At 36.0% G+C, this 20,854-nt stretch overlaps 1 protein-coding gene across 1 annotated transcript in view; it reads left to right on the top strand.

Moving 5' to 3' along the window:
* LOC137405104 (protein mono-ADP-ribosyltransferase PARP4-like) overlaps nucleotides 1–20,854 on the top strand; it is a 107,612-nt gene that overhangs the window by 10,968 nt on the left and 75,790 nt on the right. The window contains exons 8-18 of the mRNA XM_068091329.1: nucleotides 2,769–2,922; nucleotides 3,330–3,481; nucleotides 4,567–4,712; nucleotides 6,169–6,300; nucleotides 8,197–8,295; nucleotides 9,099–9,273; nucleotides 12,487–12,661; nucleotides 14,231–14,355; nucleotides 14,505–14,729; nucleotides 19,666–19,830; nucleotides 20,669–20,797. Of these exons, the coding sequence (XP_067947430.1) occupies nucleotides 2,769–2,922; nucleotides 3,330–3,481; nucleotides 4,567–4,712; nucleotides 6,169–6,300; nucleotides 8,197–8,295; nucleotides 9,099–9,273; nucleotides 12,487–12,661; nucleotides 14,231–14,355; nucleotides 14,505–14,729; nucleotides 19,666–19,830; nucleotides 20,669–20,797 (1,677 nt within the window). The remainder of the gene's footprint in view (nucleotides 1–2,768; nucleotides 2,923–3,329; nucleotides 3,482–4,566; nucleotides 4,713–6,168; nucleotides 6,301–8,196; nucleotides 8,296–9,098; nucleotides 9,274–12,486; nucleotides 12,662–14,230; nucleotides 14,356–14,504; nucleotides 14,730–19,665; nucleotides 19,831–20,668; nucleotides 20,798–20,854) is intronic.

The following is a 20,854-nucleotide window of genomic DNA, read 5'->3' as shown; positions in this document are numbered from 1 at the left end:
TTTTAGTTTCCATGTAATAATATATATATATATATATATATATTAATACATGAAAACTAACATTAACTTTTGCTTCCAAATTAATTTTTTTTACTGTGGCATAATTACATATTTAGTAAAACCTAATATTTGATAAGGGTGCGTATACGCTGTCATAGCATTTGAACCACACGGTCTATAAAATATATTTTGATACCAAATTAATCAGCATAAAATTTAACATCAGTCAATGCGATTGATAATACCACAGATACATGTATGTTGCAGAATGAACTCCGACACTCTTTCGACCATTTTCACTGCGGCTTTGAGCATGTTCAAGTCGCACGATTTATCAATAATGCTACGGCTTACGGCATTATTATTATTATTGCTCCTAAAAATAAAATAATCACTCTCAGTAGTCCTATTGTTCAATAAAAGTCACCCAAAACCCAAAGATCTAAAATGAGAGAAACCTTCGTAGCTCTAATGGGTCTGACACAACTGGTCATTGCCAAGAAGAAATTGCGATACAAAAGAAAGTTTCTGTAAAGTCAAGCTATGCTCAGGACGGGTTTTAAACATATTTTCTATTGGCTCAACGCATGCAGATAATTCTTTCCTTTCGTTAAAGTACAGATACGATACGATTGGGTAATTAATCAACTACTCACTAATCAGAAACGTATTGTTCGAAGCTTACAAAAGCCGGATAATGAGGCTCTTGACCATGCGCAAACGCTTTAACAATAGCGAAAGAGTTAAAATTTAAAAGATAAAATTTAAAAATAAGTTAACTCTTTCAAAGTCGGCAGGTCGCACCATGCGGCTTTCTGGCATTGCGTAGTTCATTTTGTTGCATAGCAACCACTAATGGTAGCTAAATAATTATTTTTAGCTGTGTTCGGCGCAAATTATCTACAAGATACACTCTATTTGAAATCTTATGTCAGCAAAATAGTGGTTTTATTATTTTTCCAATATCGGCAATAAAAAACGAAGGCTAAATTACCAGAGCTTAGTATCCGGTTTAATTTTTCTTATTGCTGTGAAACGAGCCACACAATCGATGTGAATTTTGTTATTCGAAATCTTCAGGAGTTCCTGATTCTGCTGCAACCAAGTAAAAGCGTTTTAGCAAAGTGTTTGATCAACTGATCTGGCTAGTAAATTACCCTTACCCAACTATCATTTTTATGAGCGCTTTTAGTTTCCGAATTTTCTCAGTTAGTATTAGGTCTAGAAATGACTTTTTTAAATTGCTTAGAAATAGAACAAATCAACACTTTTATTTTGTACAAACTTACAAAGAGTGTCCTCACTCAAAGCATTAACGAAAGTAAAAGAGCATTCATCATACAACTTCCACAATCCTACTCATATCTCTTCGTGGTGTTTGATGGAAACATGTCCTCTGTAATGCAAAATAATAAAGCTATTATGATGACAAGGTTTCAGTGCTCACTATGATGTACATGGCTAACATGAGAGGTCATAAACATGTGTAACATTATTTTTGTCTTTTTATAGCCAATGATTTTCTGCAATTTAGGGCGGTTTAGAAATTATATCTCTAAACCATTTTTTTTCATTATTATGGAATAGAAAAACTTAGTAAAGCTAGTCGTCATTAAAAAGAAGATGTGCTGAAGAAAATGCAATTTTCCGTTTAAAGAAATACCAATTACTTTTCAAGTTATGAAAGATTATACATATCCATGTCGACTTTCAATTTTTTTTGAAAATGTGTTTTGACTTTGAAGAGTTGAACAATCTTTGTATATAAAGACTAAGTTTTTATTGTAAATTGGTATGCTGGCAGCGCTGCGTGACGTGAGAGGTCGTTATGCTTAACTATATTCACAATTATTCTTACATGTGCAAAGGTGGTCGAGTGGAGCAGGTGGTAGGTCGAGTGGAGCATGTGGTAGGTTGCTTGAATGAGAATCTGAATATCATGGGTTTGATTCCCATGCAGTGCAATCCTCTTTTTTAACGCTCACGATGGGATTTTCTTTAAATGTTATGTTAAACTGACTAGTGTTATATTACTATTGCCGTTGTCATATGCCTGGGCTACAAAAAAGTTAGCGCTCATATCTAGCCCATTCACTTAGAATACTTCTGTACTTGACTACCTTGACGATGTCATATCTCAAATTGCTGCCTTGTGAAACTCATGAGTATATCACAAACTCCAGAGCGTTTAGTTCAAATCAATTGACCAATGAAAGGTCCGGATTTCTTTACGGCGTTTACAGTGTTCGCATTTAATAACTTTGTTCATTTTTCTGTATATTTCGGCTGAAACAAATACAAAAGAACAATAGATTTCTAATGTAAATATTTTTTATTGAAAACTATTGTTAACAGTGTTGATTCTATGGTACATTATATTGGCGTACATTATAAGTTCATCAACATCACATTTAAAATCATGTGTGTAATTTTAGATATGCTATTCTGTATTTTCCCAGAAACTTTCACTTAGAAGTGAACCTTTTATAATTCTTATAATTGCCCTTTCAGTTCATAGGTTAAGCAACTAAAAGGTAAGTTTTGATTGGTTGAGCGAGCATTCTTAAAAAGATTGATTGGTATGAAATAACAAAATTTCTCAATACAATTTTTAATTTCTTAGTCTTTTTAGCTTAGATAAAAGTAATAATTTATTGAATAATATTGTGTTTACTTTCTGTGAAAATTTATCTTCTCTTTGAATATTCTTTGTTTCCTGTTTTGTAATTGCAGGGTTGTAAACATTCACATTTGATCTCTTTGTTTAGGCTCTCTTCACATGGGCCACTTCGTGCAGGGAATTGACAAGCATGGTCAAGTCATTCGTACACACCGTGTGGGCTGATGCGGTAGGCGAAGTGGCGAAGCACTTGTCAATCCCATTGAGTGATCTGTCCAAGGCAACAGTTGAACAAGCGGAAGGTATGAGATACTCCAGTAAAAACAGACTTGAGGAAACTTGCAAATGCAATTTATATGCCCTCAGTTGATGCCTAATGAAACAAAATTATAAATTGTAACACTCTAACGAAATCAACTATCACTTTTAAATCAATGCAGAAGCTACTATTTTCTGTACCGCTTTGAATGTAAGTTTTACCTGGTATTGACTTTCCATAAATATGCCTACCTACTAGTGTGCTAATTGGGAAATGACCATCTGGAAGTTGCGTGACTCCTCGTCCTAAAGTAACCTTAGTACGCTGATGTGCTAGGATGCCTTTGAATTGGTTAAAAATCATAATTTGGAGTTTTCACCTCTTTATCAGTCTAAATCAGATAACTCCCACGTTTTTTTCAAAATGTCATCTTTCTTTATCTTTTAATAGGAATTCTTATCGAGATAAAAGAGAATTTTAAAGAAAGTCGAAACAACTCAGAACTTGTAAAGGAATTCTACAGCATCCTTCCTTGCCAGGATGAAACACACTCCAGGCTCGATAACCTCATGTCCATCAGCAAGAAGTTTTGTGTGCTGCAAGTAAGACTACTCAAACATTCTAATTGTTGATTACGGTAACTTTTCTTTTCTTTTTTGGGAAAAGGTTGTTTGTACAGTAATCCCTCACCACTTCTCCGTTTAGCTATCACAGTTTCAGTTTTTTCATTGAAAAAGTTCATTAAAAATAAAAATCAAAGAATTCAAATACATAAATATTTATAATATTCTGGCCCGGTGAGATCTCTCTCTCTCTCCATAATGATATCAGTCATTGTGCTTCGCCGTTTCCTGTTACATTTTGTGCAGTGTAAAAGTACAAAGTATTTGTAACACGATACCTCTTAAATGCCCTTGACCCTCAAAACTATCTAACGAGTCCAACAAAAAGATGAAAATGCTTACAATTAATAAAGAAGTCACTTTTTCAGTTTCTATTTCATGAATTTTCTCATTTTACTGAGTCCCGATTAACCGCCAAAAATGAGAGATATGTTATCAAATGTGTTATTTAATAGGATATCTATCATACTTTCATTAATTTAAGAAAACTATTTGCTAGTGACTCTCTATCAGCATGAAAAACTCTAAGAGCCAAGTTCTATAAAAACTCATTATGTCTCGGCCATTCCATGAATACTTATCCTGTTTATTCAAATTAAAAAATATTATACATATATGTATAATACCGCATTGCAAAATTATTTTTGCTACGTGGTATTTTGCGAGACTAACAAAACTGTCAGCCAGTGAGATTGTCTGAATTCATTTACATAGTGGCGTGTTTCCTTTACTAATTTCCATTACTCCTTGTTTAAGATAACTTGTATTACAGGTCATTTAGGATATTTCTGCATTGTTACCTTTTTGTACAAACTGTATGATTGTACACATTTGTTAATGTATTGTCATGACATGCTTCATTCCAACACAACTGGAATCTAAATTACCGTAAAATCTCTATTTGACTGCCGCCTCGATATGACAGCCACTAATAATAGGGAAAGGTTGAAAAATTGAGCGCCATGGCGTTCAAATAAAGGTTTTACGGTACTCAAACTAATTATCTGTATATCTTATCGGAAACTTTAGCACCTGCTTAAGCTGTCAGTTATTTTAATTCCTAGCTGCTGTATGACTTGTTGAGTGTTGGAGAGGCTACGGATTGGAATCTAGAGTGTGACATCACTACGAAACTCCGGTCTCTCAACTGCCACGTTGCTGAATGTGAAAAACAAAATTGGCCCCAGCTCGTCAAAGAAATCGAAAGCGGGTATTTCTTAGCTTACTTTAGCTTATTTGTCGTATCTCAGGCTTTTTATGATGGCATCTCGCAACATCATTCACTGTATTGTCACATGTCTCATTTGCGTGTTATCGTTTTGATAGCCATATTGTCTACAGCTTACATATGCACGATAATGTAGGAAAAAGCCTTGCGGTGTATAGGTATTGAACCTACAAACACCCGATCCATGGCGCCCCCACTTGCAACTTAACTTTTTTATTCGATGCAGCTCTGTTACGAGCTTCTACCCACATTATATGTGCCATTCACTGACTACTCTATAGCTCCGTGTTAGCATCTTAGCCTGAGAGCCACAGCTCAGATTTGGATACGATGTCTTATGATCATATTTGTTCCCGAGTTGTTAGAGCATGCGCACAATATGGCCATCGAATTTTATATAGTAGGTTACTTTTATTGGTGTCTGCTGTGATGATTATTTTTATATTTGCATAGTTGTCTTTTGGTTTATTAATCTATGTATACATAGAGAACTTATAATAGGACACGTTTTTAATATAACGCAGGACCAAAGAATACTGAGAAAGTACAGTCATACCTCAACATAAGAGCTTAATGCGTTTTGCCACTGAGGGCGTATGTCCATGATCTGGTATCTCAATGCAATATTTCCTATATAAAATGACTAAATACAAGTTAATCCGTTCCCATACTATTGAAAAATCACCCAAACACAGGATACAATTATGGCAAAACGTGTTTTGATTTGTTGAATTCAGTAGCTACACTCACAAAGTAACAAATACCTATTTAGTGGTTAGGATAATTATGTAGTGAAATGTAACAGTACTACTTACGCTCTGTTCAAAGTTCTTACCTTCGAGACAGATGTACTGGCTAACGGCGGTGTGAGATACTTGACAGCAATGCGTTTGGTACACTAGAATTTTGTGACGCTACGTAACATAACATAAATTGGAATTTAGCTTAAATGATTTCAGCTCACTAAAAACACACACATAAAGCTGAGGTTTAATCTTGTTCTTAACTTTCATTTTGTCTTCGTGTTAATTTTTTACCATCTGTTCTCGCTTGGTGCTTTTTGCCTCACGTTCACTATTACTTTTAGCCGACATGTTTAAAACTTTTTTAAACTGAGTCAATGAGAAAGGCCGAGCAATGCTGTTCTCAAACTGACCTCTCGCATGCTTGACCTTTTGACCTCTCGCATGCTTAGCCGTTTAGTGGCCATCGAGAACTGTCTTGTATGCTCATATGTCAAAGGGTTCTTGTACCTTAAGCCATAAATATGCTTGGAATTTTGTCCGTATCTCGATTTTCCCATATTTTGGGCACTCGTATGTCGAGGTATGACTGTAGTACACTCGTATGTCGAGGTATGACTGTAGATAACTCATTGCTAAGAACTTGAGTCTAAAACGGTGCCCTGTGTTTTACGTTTACTCATATTTTTTTGCAGTGAGGAGGATATTGTCATTAGTGAGGTATTTGCTGTGGCACGACCGACAGAGCATCTCCCGAAAGATGGCAAGCAAAGACAACTCCTCTATCACTCATCTAGCCGTGAGAATTACCTTGGCATTCTATCCAGGTAGCTTCATTATTGTCATTGTTTATGAATCTATGTATTTGTCTCTGCCAGTTTGGTTTGGTAGAATTTAGTTGCAGACCTCGATTGTACTGGAGACGTTTAATAATATCAACTAGTTAATAAAATTATAATAATTTTAAACATTAAAGGTTGACTTGCAACAAAATTCACATTACAGTTATTTGATATCGAAAGATTCACCATGTCTTACTTTGTTGTGTTGTAGGTGCCAAATATGTGGGTATGTGATTACAAGCTCTTAAAAGCTAAAAAATGAACAGTTAATCGCAGCCACACGAGACCGCCGTAGTTTGGATTCTCTTTCCAAAACGGCTCAAATGTGATGTAATTGTGAAAAATGGTTTTTGTTTACACTTTCATGCAACCTTATTTGTCGAAATATTTTCGCAAATATACTTCACACGTTCAATAAAACCATGTCTATTGTTCTTACGCGTCTGTTTTATCGTCATTGTAAATGCTGTCACTTTTAGCAGTGATATCTTATAACTTGCCGTAAAAATTCATTTAGTTTTTTAGTTTTTAGCCTTACCTCGAAGGAGTACATATCATTGTTTGATAATCATGACGAGCCTGTTGGTCGCCTTTGATAATCGAAAAGTGCTGCAAAAATTATTTTCGAAGTATTGGGTCACATAATCAGATTACGACTTGCCGATTAGACCAGGCCGAAACAAAACTGTAAAGTAGTGAGCATCTATATTTGATACGGGGTCTTCGGTAAAACCCGAAGTGCTTGTCATAAACTAGTGCTACGATAAGTTTTATATTGAGCTTTTTATTGACCTTTCAATTCACGTGAGAACATCCGTGACAAGACAATAAATAAATTTCATGGCTATGTCAGAGAAATAAAGAGATTCCAGTCTAAGGCGGCTTATCGTTTTTGAGCTTTTAAGAGCTTGTAATCACTTTTCCACACATTTGGCACTTACAACACAACAGAGTAAGGCATGGTGAATCTTTTGATACCAAATAACTGTAATGTGAATTTTGCTGCAAGTCAACCTTTGAGCTAACCCACTCCGAGATATTTTTGTCACAGTTCATACGTTGAAGCAAATGCTTTTAGAAGAATACATTATACTCGGTTTAATTCGTTACACAGCCAAAAAACCTAACGATAAATACTTCAAAATAATGACTTATAACATTAATGCAAATGCTTTAGATAAAATTAACTAAAAACTAAATTATACATAAGACACTAAATTCATGAAGTAGTAATCAATAAAAAGGTTTTTTTTGGTCACTGTCTTTACACCGAAGACATGAGAATTGAGCTATGGTCCCAGCAGGAAAAAGATGTTGTATTCATACAGGTAGAAGTTGTGATAGAGATACGGAGCTAGTCTAACCTAGACTAGTATTCATGCAGGTAGAAGTTGTGATAGAGATATGGAGCTAGTCTAACCTAGACTTGTATTCATGCCGGTAGAAGTTGTGATAGAGATACGGAGCTAGTCTAACCTAGACTTGTATTCATGCAGGTAGAAATTGTGATAGAGATATGGAGCTAGTCTAACCTAGACTAGTCTAACCTAGACTAGTATTCATGCAGGTAGAAGTTGTGATAGAGATACGGAGCTAGTCTAACCTAGACTTGTATTCATGCAGGTAGAAGTTGTGATAGAGATACGGAGCTAGTCTAACCTAGACTTGTATTCATGCAGGTAGAAGTTGTGATAGAGATACGGAGCTAGTCTAACCTAGACTTGTCTAACCTAGACTAGTATTCATGCAGGTAGAAGTTGTGATAAAGATACAGAGCTAGTCTAACCTAGGCTAGTCTAACCTAGACTACAAACACTTGATTTTGCTTATCGTAGACTAGAATAGTCTAGATTATTTATTAGTTTGAACTGAATTCTGTAGAGGTCTTCTTCTTCCTAAGCATGTCGTGGAAGATTTCGGAGGAAAAAGAACGGATGCGGGAGATCTTGGAAATGGAATCTACTTTGCCGATGATTTTCGGTAATATTTTAAAATTTGCATACCAGTTGCTAACGTGAAAATAATTAATGTAAGGTTATTTTAGATATCGTTCTTTAATTATTTGGGAATTGCTTTTCATGATATTTTCACAGTATTGATGTTGTGATAATAGCTGTGCATATGGTTGATAGATGGCATTGTTTTGCTTTTGTGATTTTTCTTGTTTGTTTCAGTCATTGCTTGTCCTGTAAAAGTTGCTTAGAATTCTAGGTGTGATCATTTTTATGCATTTTTATGGTTTCTGTTGAAAAACATCAAATTCTTGTGGTGCTTTTTACCTTGGGCAGCAAGAAAGTTTTCAACAATGACGAATAACGAGAATTATAAAATGACATAATAAGTAGTTTGAGAATTAGTCACAATAGATCAGTTGAAGGTGACGGTCACTTTTGTGGTTACAAGTAAACTCTGATGAATTTTAATAACCTTCGCAACTATCAATTTTTAAAAAATCAATAATTTTTCTAAAACTGCAAAATTGAAGAAAGCACATGCTGTCATTGTATAGGCATGCTTTTATTGGTTGTGAAGCTAATTTCACTACCAGTGTAATATCTTGTAGTATCTTACAAGATATGTGCTATATATACTGTATGTGTATACAATATGTACAATCTATATTGTAGATATGTATACATATACAGTATAGATATATTGTACATATATCTAATCTATATTGTGTATATGTACAATATATCTACAAGTACCTTGTGATATCTTGTATCAATAATATTTTGGAATGTTTAATGTTCTTGTGGAGTCTTGTTGGTTTTCTCTTGTAGAACCAGCCACAGGTTCTCTAGTTGCTCCTCAGATAATTCGCGGCTGATGCTTGTATGCGAAGTGGTAACAGGTAGTTGCTTCACAACCACGGCTAAAATGCCCGGTCTGGTTGAGCCTCCCACCGGATATGACAGCGTTATGGCTGAAGGAGGTAGCAGGTCCGGCGACTTTAAGGTACCTGTCATACGTTGTCATGTAGTTGCTGAGTCCATTGATTTTATTATAGCATTCTGTGAGCTGATGATTTTTTATCAATTGGGTAACACTTCCATTATGGTTCATTTTGGTCGAATTAATTCATGCTGAAAAATCTTTGGTTGACATACACTCGGCATTTTTGCTGTAAAAGCTGAAGTTTCTGTCGTAGAGCTTTAATCTAAAGCAGTGATGTCAAACTCAATTGTACAAGGGACCAAAATTCAAAACACAATCTAGGTCGCGGGCCGAACAGGATAAACATTTATTTAACACACTGAAACAAAAGTTGTTGGAACATAAATATGGATAAAAACAGACAGGAATATCATTCAGACACAAACTTCAGGTTTAATGGATGCGAGAAGTGCGTGGCAAGGCAGCTTAATCATTGAATTATAGGATCCTTAGTATCTGTGCAGGATTATATTATCAGTGATTCATATCGACGGGCCCAGAATAACAATAATGTAAAAGGATCTTGCGGGCTAGATATGATTACAAGGTGGACTGGATGTGGCCTGGGGGCCGTGAGTTTGACACATGTGATCCTAAAGCTTTTTAAAATCAGCAGATAATTCTTTACAAGCCTCAATGCATCTGACAAACAAAAGCCATGTTTAGTATTTCTTTTAGTTTAGTGAAATTGGGTGAAAAAGAAAAATGCTTTCATTCTCACACATTGGCCAAAACAGACCACCATTCTCTGATATAGAAATATAGCTATCAAAAACATTTGAGGCCCATTGTTGATGAATTTCACTAGCAAAAATACGAAAAGCAGAAAGCTGTTTACAATTTTTCTTTTCAACCATTCTAAACCGAAAAAAGAGTTTTGGAAACTGGCATATTTTGTTGTGCATTCTGAGTACAAAGGACACTGGTTTTTTTGGACAAAATGATAACACAATACACATATCTTTATTGTGGCAAAATCCTAGGTGGATATGTTAGATCTGTGATTCGGGATCAACGTTTTTATATATTAAGGCTGCGTTATGACCTGCTGATATTATGCTTTTAGGCTCTTATAAATGGTTTTATATACTTTATGTTTTTTTTTATATAATATTGAGTTTTATTTTAAGTTCTAAGGTGAGCTGTTATAATGGCTTTTCATAGCTAAAGAGGTAACAAGTGAGATACAGTCAAACATGGATAACTTGAACTTCACGGGACCGAGCGAAAGTGTTCGAGTTATTAGAGCGTTCAAGTTATCAGAGCACTGTCACAAGTCCATGTATTTATTTATTTATTAGTAGATACATGTACATATACAAACTATAATATAAATCAAAAGCATAAATGTCTTGTTTCAAATTAAATGCTTCTAATGTAAAGTTTAAAACTTTTTATCAAAAACTATAGAGATTTTTCTATCACTTGAGATTGGTTTGTTGTTCGAGGTGATGTTATTGCCAGGACATTTTTTAGATTAAAATTGGCAAAACTTGATCGTTGTTGAAATGCTCAAAAGAAAAGACATCTTTTTCTTTTGAGCGTTTTACCCACTATCTTTTTGATAAAACGTTTTTATCAAAAAGTATAGAGATTTTTCTATCACTTGAGATTGGTTTGTTGTTTAAGGTGATGTTATTGCCAGGACGTTTTTTAGATTGACATTGGCAAAACTTGATCGTTGTTGAAATGCTCAAAAGAAAAGACATCTTTTTCTTTTGAGCGTTTTACCCACGATCAATTTTGCCGATTTTTCTTGAAGTTTATGCAAAGATTACCTCACTTTTCCTTGCTTCCGAAGAGCGATTCCTAAGCGGATGTTTGGTAAAAATCAAATTTCGCCAAACCTTAAGAAAAGTCGTTGACAAAAATTACTTTGCTGAGGGTGGTAATAACGACGCCTATGAATTACGAAAAGTTGAGGTTTACCTCTATGGCTTGGAATAAAGTGATTTTCTAAAGCGATAAAGAACCGTCTCGGTAGCCATTGGGCAAAAAACTGTTCGAATTAACAGAGTTGAGGTCGAGTTATCTAAAGCAATTTATCATTACGTGGGAACGGACCAAAGAAACCGTTCGAGTTAACCATGTGTTCGAGCTATCCGAGGGCGAGTTATCCATGTTTGACTGTACTTAGTAAATGAGTTGGTATAGATAGTGCAGAACCCACTAACCATATTGACATGAGTTGGTATAGATAGTGCAGAACATTCTAACTCTATCAACATCAGTTGGTATAGATAGTGCAGAACCCACTAACCATATTGACATGAGTTGGTATAGATAGTGCAGAACATTCTAACTCTATCAACATCAGTTGGTATAGATAGTGCAGAACACACTAGCTCTATCAACACCATCTAGGTTAGCCTTAGCTTCTGACCACAATCTGTTCCAAAAAGTGTTCAGAAAGAAAATTGTTTGAATTCCGAAATGTTTTTTCCTCTTACAAATAATCTTCACTGTAATAAGAGTGGTGTCTGTCTGTTTGTTCATGTGTCAGGGGTAGAGGTTAAAATACAAGATTGATTTGAACAGACTTGAACTTGTATAAGTAATATTTGATGAAGAGCAATTTCAAATTGTTTTACACCATGAAGTGTATGTCAAGAGGTCCAGTAACACACATTCAGCACACTGAATTTCTTAAAAATACCGGATATCGAGTATAAGTACTAGATATAGAGTATTTATACTCTATCTATAGAGTATAAATTTATACTCTATAGATAGAGTGTTTATACTGCATATAGCATAAATAGAGTATAAATACGTTCCCCAAGTAGGCTATTGAGTATATTCCCATATATGTAGCAGCTAGTATCAATGGATAAGGTAGAAATAGTTTGGGTGTTAAATTCTAATCAAATATAGAAAGCCGTAATGCAATAGTACACTATGCAAAACACAAAATGTACTCCATATTTTGCAAATCACAATGAACACTCTGCATACAAAGGTTGAATACAAAGGCTGATGAGAGAGAGAGAGTCAGTTGCTATTTAAGCTGCATCGTCAGATTTTCTAGGCTTAATGTTTGTGTTCCAAATTTTTATTCAGCATCTGAAGAAAAACAGGTCGTGAGACTTCGTTTTAACCAATACTTGTTTGAATTCTGAGATGATTGAAAACGGGGGTTATTTCTTGTTGAGCACGGAGAAGTTTTGCTGTTTTTTATGTAATTGAATAGATCAATGTAACAGATAGTAACCATTTGAACAATGTTTTCTACAGAGCAATGAGTACTGCGTGTACAGTACAAAGCAACAGGCGCTGAGATATGTCATACGCTATACAACTAGAGCGGACAGAGAGGCTGGTGTAAAAGCTCTAACTGACAGCTCATTTGAAAACATTGAAGATAGCCGACCATGGGAAGATGACAAGACAGCTACTCAGGCTATTATAGGTCAGTGAATTGACAGGTTTGGTAGATAAATGTCTCAATACATATATATATATATATGTACGTAAAAGAGTCAATAATGCTGTTTTGCGGGTAGACAAACATTTAATACTGTTTTGGTTCTTGTTCTGTAGTGTGGTTTATAGAAATGATTTATTTGCCGGACTTTAGATGTATATGGGATTATTAAACTGCAGGGATGACTTTTGGTTTAAAAAGATCAATGTATAATGTTAAGGTACAATCACTCTGTCAAAAAGAAGTAAAAAAAACTTTCCTAAAAATTTTTTCAAGTCTAAACAAGGAGTTGTGTACTCGTCCTAAATTTTTGGATGAGGGAACAATTCCCTGTTTGTACATTATGACCATTGCTTAGCCTAGGATATTAAATAAGGTGATCAATATGTGGCTTATTTTCTCACTCTTCCCATGTCTATAGTAGTAACTACTAGATACGCATTCAACTAGTAAGCAGACAGAAAACTGTAGTTGCAAGATCATATTAAATAAACTGTAGTTGCAAGATCATATTAAATAAACTGTAGGAGTATGTGTGGTGGTGTAGTAGAGGAAGATAGATGTGGGAAGAGTGAGGAAATGAGTTTGGGAGGAGTGAAATTTCAAGTCATTTCAAATCTCGAAATTTATGTACGTGTAGTAGCTTGACTCTAGAGCAGAGGCTTGGCTCTATTTCTAAGTCAGTTGCATTCACTGTAGACAACACTTTGAATCATCACCTCTGCAGGCTGAAGGGACGACTTCAAAGCTGCCTAAGGCGTGACTATCAGATTTTAAGCCTAAATGTAATGCAACGCAGGGAACACCCTATGAGGCAGCTGTTGGAATAAGCATAATCATTGAATGACGTTGTGTGACTTGTTCAATTGGGTCAACTTTTCTGTGGCATTGCTTCTTGCGTGGTCATTGACTCTTCAAACTTTGTGAGCGTGAATGTACTAGTTTGTATGCACAGTTTTTTCTAAATCTTCATTCATAAAATGTAAGCCATACGTTACCAAGTCGAATAAAGTTTTCCTTAGCAATGCGTCTCAACAATAATGTCCGGTGTAACAAACATGGAGAATTGGTTGAACAGCTAAGTTGGTTGACTGTTGAAAGGAAAAATCTTACATATGCAATAAATAAAAGTTATTTTGGATCAGTATCACATGACATAGTCACCATGTCCCTGTTAACCATTCAATAATGTAAGACATGGAACACAGGCTTACAAGAACACAGACTTACTTTCATAAAAAGGAGAAAATGATAGACACTGATTAATTGTAAGCATGTTCACATTGAAATATTAAAACTCGTGAAATGTAGAACTTTTCATCCGCAAGTCTGCCAGATTTTTCCCTACTAGAATTATTTAGTTCCTATTAAAGCCGGCCAACCTTCCTACGCATTCTGTGGTTTATTAATGGAGTTGTCTCTTCTCTGATGCTTCATAATTTTTTGAATTTTCTTATTGTATCTATAAACGCATTGAGACTAAGTCATCTGACAGATAACCCTTTAGTTGTAATGGTACTATGAATGACATAATGTTGTACCATCCTCATTCAGATGATGTCAGCGATATTAAGTTGGCTGATGTGCTTCCTGGACTTCAAGTGGAAGGGGACAACCAGGTGCCCATCCCTCTATCCGAGCTGCAAGTAGGAGCTAAACTGGTAGATACGGCTGCAGAGGTAAGTCAGCTTCAGTTTGTATTTATTTGTATCAATAATAATGCTCTTTTCTCTGCGGCTTTTTTATTATTGCACTGGCTTATACGTGTATATGTTTGGGAATTTGTGTAACAAGATCATGTCTGAAGTTAACTTATTACAATATTTAGGTAGTGGTGCTTCAGCGCTACCGGAATGAGAGCCCTGATGCCATTGAAGCTAAATTTGTATTTCCGCTAACTGAGATGGCAGCCGTCTGTGGATTTGAGGCTTTTATAAATAATAAACACATTGTGGGAGAGGTGAAGGAAAAAGAGAAGGCGCAAAAGGAATATAGACAAGCAGTGAGTGAGGGGCACGGTGCCTACCTCATGGTGCAGGACAAGGAAAGGCCTGTGAGTATTACGCTTAGTTTCAGTCTGCTAATATATAATATATATCCAACATATTATGTTAGATAGGCCAGTGTGTACATCGCATATGACTATGTATATACATGTATACAGTAGACGTTCCTATAACAAAATCTCATACAAAGTAAATTCTACTTAATGTGAAGAATTTTTGTAAGATTTTTGCTTTGTATTACATAATAATTTTTATATAATGTAAATCGTCAAGTCGGTGAAATTTCTCAAATTCGATTCGAATAACGAGAGTCCGATATTTAGCTTTAAGAATATCCTTTTCTAGCTGCAGTTGGAAGAGGAAACCAAGTGTATCGTTGTCTCTATTACAGTATACATATTGGTACCCTAGTAGCCTAGTGTGTCATGAGAAATTGTCAGATCTACTATATAAACGGCAATCGTTGTCTGTCTGTCTAACTATCTGTCTATCTATCTGTCTATCTGTCTGTCCGCTTTATAGAGTACCGTACTTTTCCGACTATTAGCCGCTACTTTTATATAAGGGCGTGTCTATTCTGTGGTTTTTTTCACTGCTAGGGCACATTAACGGGAATCTCCGGTTAGTACACGCCTCTATTATAATACGTAACCCGCTATTCATCGTAGGGATAGACGATAAATACTGACATGCTAATAGTACGAGTTGTCTTCTCGATATATTGAGTCACCGATAACTCCCAAATATGAGCAATATAAATAAATTATATGGCGGTCTTTTTTTCGATCGTTAGTTAGTAATGTTTTATTTTGCTGATAACAAAATAACAAAAAGCCTCTATTTGCAGGCATATTATCCAATAGAACGGAAACTGTAGAAGAATCCTGAATGCAAGATAGTAGTGAACAATTCATATTTAGTTTGAGATTATTTGTGTAAAAGTTAAAAGAAAATTTACATGAGAGGATGACTTCAAATAAGTAATGCAGGATAGCTTATACAAAGATAAATTGATTGATATGTACTATATACAAGGGTTCAGGGCTGAAGAATAGATCCTCTATGAGTATTGATTGTGGCAAGATTGTAACAGATTCGATCGTACGAAGCAAACTTAATTAAATGAGTAAGTAGTAAAATTAAATTAGTAGTAAATATTAGTAGTGAATTAAATAAAATTTACTACTCTTTAAATAAATTAATGAGTAGTAAATTACATCTAATTAATATTTACTGTCAACGTGTACCGGAAAGGTCATGTGAACATTTGTTTTTTGCAACCAGTAGAAAAACGCTGTTCTCTATCAGCCATGACCAGCTATACGTCGCCTGCTCAAAAGTAGGCACACGCCAAAAACTGTTTCTTCATACGCCCGACAGAAAAACCAAAAATGTTGTCTATCCGCATGTGTCGCGTTGAACTAAGGGAGAGAGAGAGGGAGAGAAAGGGAGAGAGAGAGAGAGGGAGAGCGAGGAGGAGAGGGGGGAGAGAGAGAGGGGGGGAGGGAGAGAAGGGGAGAGAGAGCGAGGAGGAGAGGGGGGAGAGAGAGAGGGAGAGAAAGAGGGAGAGAGAGGGGGAAGAGGGAGGGAGGGAGAGAGAGGGGAGAGAGGGAGAGACGGAGAGAAGGAGAGAGAGAGGGAGAGCGAGGAGGAGAGGGGGGGGGGAGAGAGAGAGGGAGAGAGAGGAAGAGAAAGAGGGAGAAGAGGGAGAGAGAGAGGGAAGAGAGGGAGAGAGACGGAGAGAGGGAGAGAAGGAGAGAGAGAGGGAAAGCGAGGAGGAGAGGGGGGGAGAGAGAGAGAGAGAAGGGAGAGACGGAAAGAGGGAGAGAGAGGGGGAGAGAGAGAGGGAGAGGGGGAAGAGGGAGGGAGAGAGAGAGGGGAGAGACGGAGAGAGGGAGAGAGGGGAAAGAGGGAGAGAAGGAGAGAGAGAAGGAGAGCGAGGAGGAGAGGGGGGAAGGGAGAGAGAGAGGGAGAGAAAGAGGGAGGGAGAGAGAGAGGGGAGAGAGGGAGAGAGGGGAAAGAGGGAGAGATGGAGAGAGGGAGATGTAACTGCATATTTGGAGTTGTTTTACAGTATGAAAGACAAATCTCAATAAACCTTATGCTGCGCGTGAATCTATTCCTGTAGACGGGTAATGCAGCTAGTGTGCCTATAAAACATAGAAAAATTAGCCGCATAATTATCCAGGAATCCTTTGAAGTGGTCGATTGATACATGTGTCACAGAGTGTCCGTTTATCAAACTGAATGTCTCGTTGAAAGTTATTTTTTATCATAACATTGAACCCTGGTGACGGATAGATTGACAGACAGACAGACACCGCTGTTATTATAGTAAAGACATTTTTATTTTACTCTATTTTAGACATACAACATTTCCAATAACTGTTTCTTTGCAGAATAGACCTTGCTGTCTGAAAAAGTAAAAAAATCAATTTAAATTGATGTTGAAGGCATGCACTCTCTTTACCTTGTCAAAGAATTACCGTAATCCCTAAACCGGACTCTAAACCGAGTGAAAGTAATAAAAAAGAAGAGAAAACTTGTCGATATAAACCAATAATACCACAGCTACTGTACGGTCATTAAATTAAAAAGTTATGTCGATTTTTTTAAGGGCAAAAGAGGCGATCTTTGAGCGGATTAGGCAATTTAAATATATTTTACTGTTCATATAACATAAAATCCCTATAACATAAACATTCCCGGAACAAATTATCTACGCAGTAAGAGCATCTACTGTATATAGGACATGTCAATATATGTTGGGTATAATAATATATATGTTGGATATATCAATGTATATGTTGTTGTATACAGACGCTCCCCAACCTACGAACGAGTTACGTTCCGAACGATCGCTCGTAAGGCGAGTTCGTTCGTAAGTTGCTTCAGTGCTATATTTTGTATTATAATTTATGTTTAAGGCCTATATAAGTATATTGAAGGTTCATATAAGTATGTTTAAGGCTTGTATAAGTAACCTGTATTGGTTTGTACTGAAAAATATTTAATAAAATGGAGAGAATACTTTGGTGGACACCGGGCCATGACACTGCATTTCTTATTTATTGTATGTGTTGTCCTTTTTATTATATCGTTGTTTTAATCATTATGCTATCACTTACCGTTGTTGTCTTATTTTTTTGTATTTGTTGTCTTTTTATTATATCATTGTTTCACTCGTTATGCTATTGTTATATCTGATATCCTGTCATAACACTATCACTTATCGTCACTCATATTGTTGTCATACTAACGAGCTAGCGGTCCTATTTATTCACCTTGTTAGCCGGTGTTCTTACCGTTTGCCGTTAGCCGGAACGGTTGATATTATTGTATATAAAGGAGCGCGCTCATTTAGTTGAGCAGAGCAGATAGCCGCACGCTTCTCAGCTAGTGAAATTTCCTTCGCTAATAAAAAGCTGAATGAAACTACACGCACTCTCTTCTCTTTATTTATTAGTCTAGATCGGGCCAAGTAAAGGCCAGCAAATTCCTTCACAATACGTACAATATAAAAAAAAAGTTCTTTGCGCACTGGAGATACGTTCATGCATTTATGCACTGCAACGAACTGGGCAGCGGAAGGTGGATGCTGGGTGGTGCTTCCGAGTAGTGCCTCTTTTCGCCGCTAATACATCGGTAATACTGTCGGTATTAGCGGCGGATGTACGCGCAGACCTGTTCGTATGTACCGTTGTTCGTAACTCGAATGTTCGTAAGTAGGGGAGCGTCTGTATACCAATGTATAGACTTTTAAATAGTTCAATATAATCTTTGGGTTCTCACAGATGCACCACTAGCATTTCATACGTATATCATTTCCTTTGGCCCATTTGTTACATGTAAGCATTCCCAATTACCATCCTGACCTATCAAGGCTTCATAAACTTATCTTACTGTCATGCTACACTTGCTGCACACGTTTTAATATTTTTGTCTCAAGTGTTTAGCCTGTTTGCTTTCTGACAAATATAACCGTCACTCACATAGACATTCCCGTGTCAGGGTTCTGATGGTAAATGGGTGCTTGTGAGACTGTTCAAATGTAGCCACTCGGCATAGTAAATATTTTAGGTTTAGCGTGCCAACTTATTATTTTAAATATACAGTTGTAAGGCAAGCTATTTATTTAAATTTGTTTCAATGGAGAATTATAAGTGTATTTTGAAGTTGTCTTCTTTTTTTATAAAAATACGTTAAAAATAAATTTTCGCAAAATTTTTAGTAAATTTCATCTGAAAAAGTTTGTATTTTTCTATCATTTGCAATTCTTTTTGATGTTTGGGGTGTTCTGATTGCCAGGATGTTTCAAGATTAAAATTGATAAAACTTGATCGCGATTCAAACGCTCAGATCAAAAGAAAGTGGTTTTTGATACATTTTGATGAAATCTACAAAGATTTAGTGTAAGTTCATCTTCAATGAGCAATCTTTGGTTCTTGGAAAAAATAATTTGTTATGGAGTTGATATCAATGGCCATGTCTGGTGCATTGTCATTGTTAAAACTGGCAAGTATTTTACCTTCAAAACCTTGGTTGATTGGTAAATTTTCTCATCTTCCGATGTCAGACACCATCTTGTTCCTCATTAATCTTTTAACTTGTCAAATGGTGGTCTATGGATTGCAGAAGAGCAACTCACCCATTGGCTGATTGCTCAACACCAAATTATCCCAAAAAGTTGAGTTCACATATTTTAATTAACGATTTATTAATACCAATAAATATAATAAATAATCGTTTGATTTTGCACACCCAGAATATTGTCTTTTTCTGTTTTATCTCATGTTCCGTACACTTTATTGTTGAATGAAATTGTAACATAAATATAACATATATAATATAATGTTTTGTCCTTTTTGGACGATGTGTAACTTGCTTGTGGTTACCAGCCAAGTTATCTCATTTAGGTTCTAAGGCTACTTAATCACACACTTTTGCTACCCACAACATTATTTGCTTCAACTTATGTTTTAGGATGTATTCACTGTGAGTGTAGGTAATCTTCCACCCTACTGCACAGTGCTCATCAAGATTACCTATGTCTGTGAACTCTCAGTCTCTGATGGCAAGTTCACATTTGAGCTGCCTACAAATATAGCCCCGTGGAACTCTAAACAAGCTCTAGCCGCAGCTACGCAGGTAAAAATTGGTACTTTTATTGTCTGGTGGTTAAAAATGACTGTTAAAAAGAGTCATCAAATTACATTTAATATCATGGAAATATATGCAGTCGTGGCTAAAACTGGAAAATGTGATATTACTAAAAATAGTGCTATTCACTTTCTAAAGCCATCGATCTTAAGTCATACTTGAAATCATGTGTTCAAAGTAACAGATTATGATGTAACAGTCTTATATGTAACGCATTATTGCACTGTCGACATGTCATTTAATCCGTCTATGATATATTTTATTACGAGAAAACTGGCTTAATAAACTCATCTAGGTAATGATTTCCCCAAGCATATATTGATGGTGGTACTTCAATAATAATATCGTAAAGCTGTTAGGTGGTTCGTTAGTTTCTATACTTATTTATTTCTGTCAGCATAGATACGAATTCCTACTGTACAACAAATCTGCGAGCTATTAGTGTAACCTCATCCTATTTTTCAGAAGGTAATTATTGCTATTGCTTAAAGTTTAGAGTACACAGTGACCTTGACCTAAACCTCGTAAAAAGTTTAGAGTATACAGCGACATTACCAATTAAAAAAACTTAGGGCGCATCGTAACCTTGGCCACTTAATAAGCTTGACAACTTACAAGAGTATACAACGACCTTGACCTTTTAACAGTTTTAGAGTAAACCGCGACTTTGATCACTTTACAAGACTTAATCTTTTGTTTCCGATACTGAGTGTTTTCCAAGTAGACTATGTATCGAATGCCTTTACTGTGATGTAATTCGCTATTCATCAACCTACCATCATCTGACTCTGCGCCTACATATGCTGTCTTCTTGTTTTGTTCACAGTCTACCCTTCAGAAGATCGGTGTGGACAGCTCCAAGATGAAAGATGTGACTTGCGGAGTGCAAGTTTCAGTGCAGATGCCTTTTGACATTCAGGAGATATGCAGTCCCACACATAATATTTTCATTAAGGTAAGGTATTCTCATGCTGAACGTTGATTTCAGCAGCAGCGCTCACTCTCCTAAAGA

The sequence above is a fragment of the Watersipora subatra genome, chromosome 9 (genome assembly GCF_963576615.1).
Source record: "Watersipora subatra chromosome 9, tzWatSuba1.1, whole genome shotgun sequence".
Taxonomy (NCBI): domain Eukaryota; kingdom Metazoa; phylum Bryozoa; class Gymnolaemata; order Cheilostomatida; family Watersiporidae; genus Watersipora; species Watersipora subatra.
The sequence above is the reverse complement of the archived record's forward strand: the minus strand, read 5'-3'. Positions and strand labels throughout refer to the sequence as shown.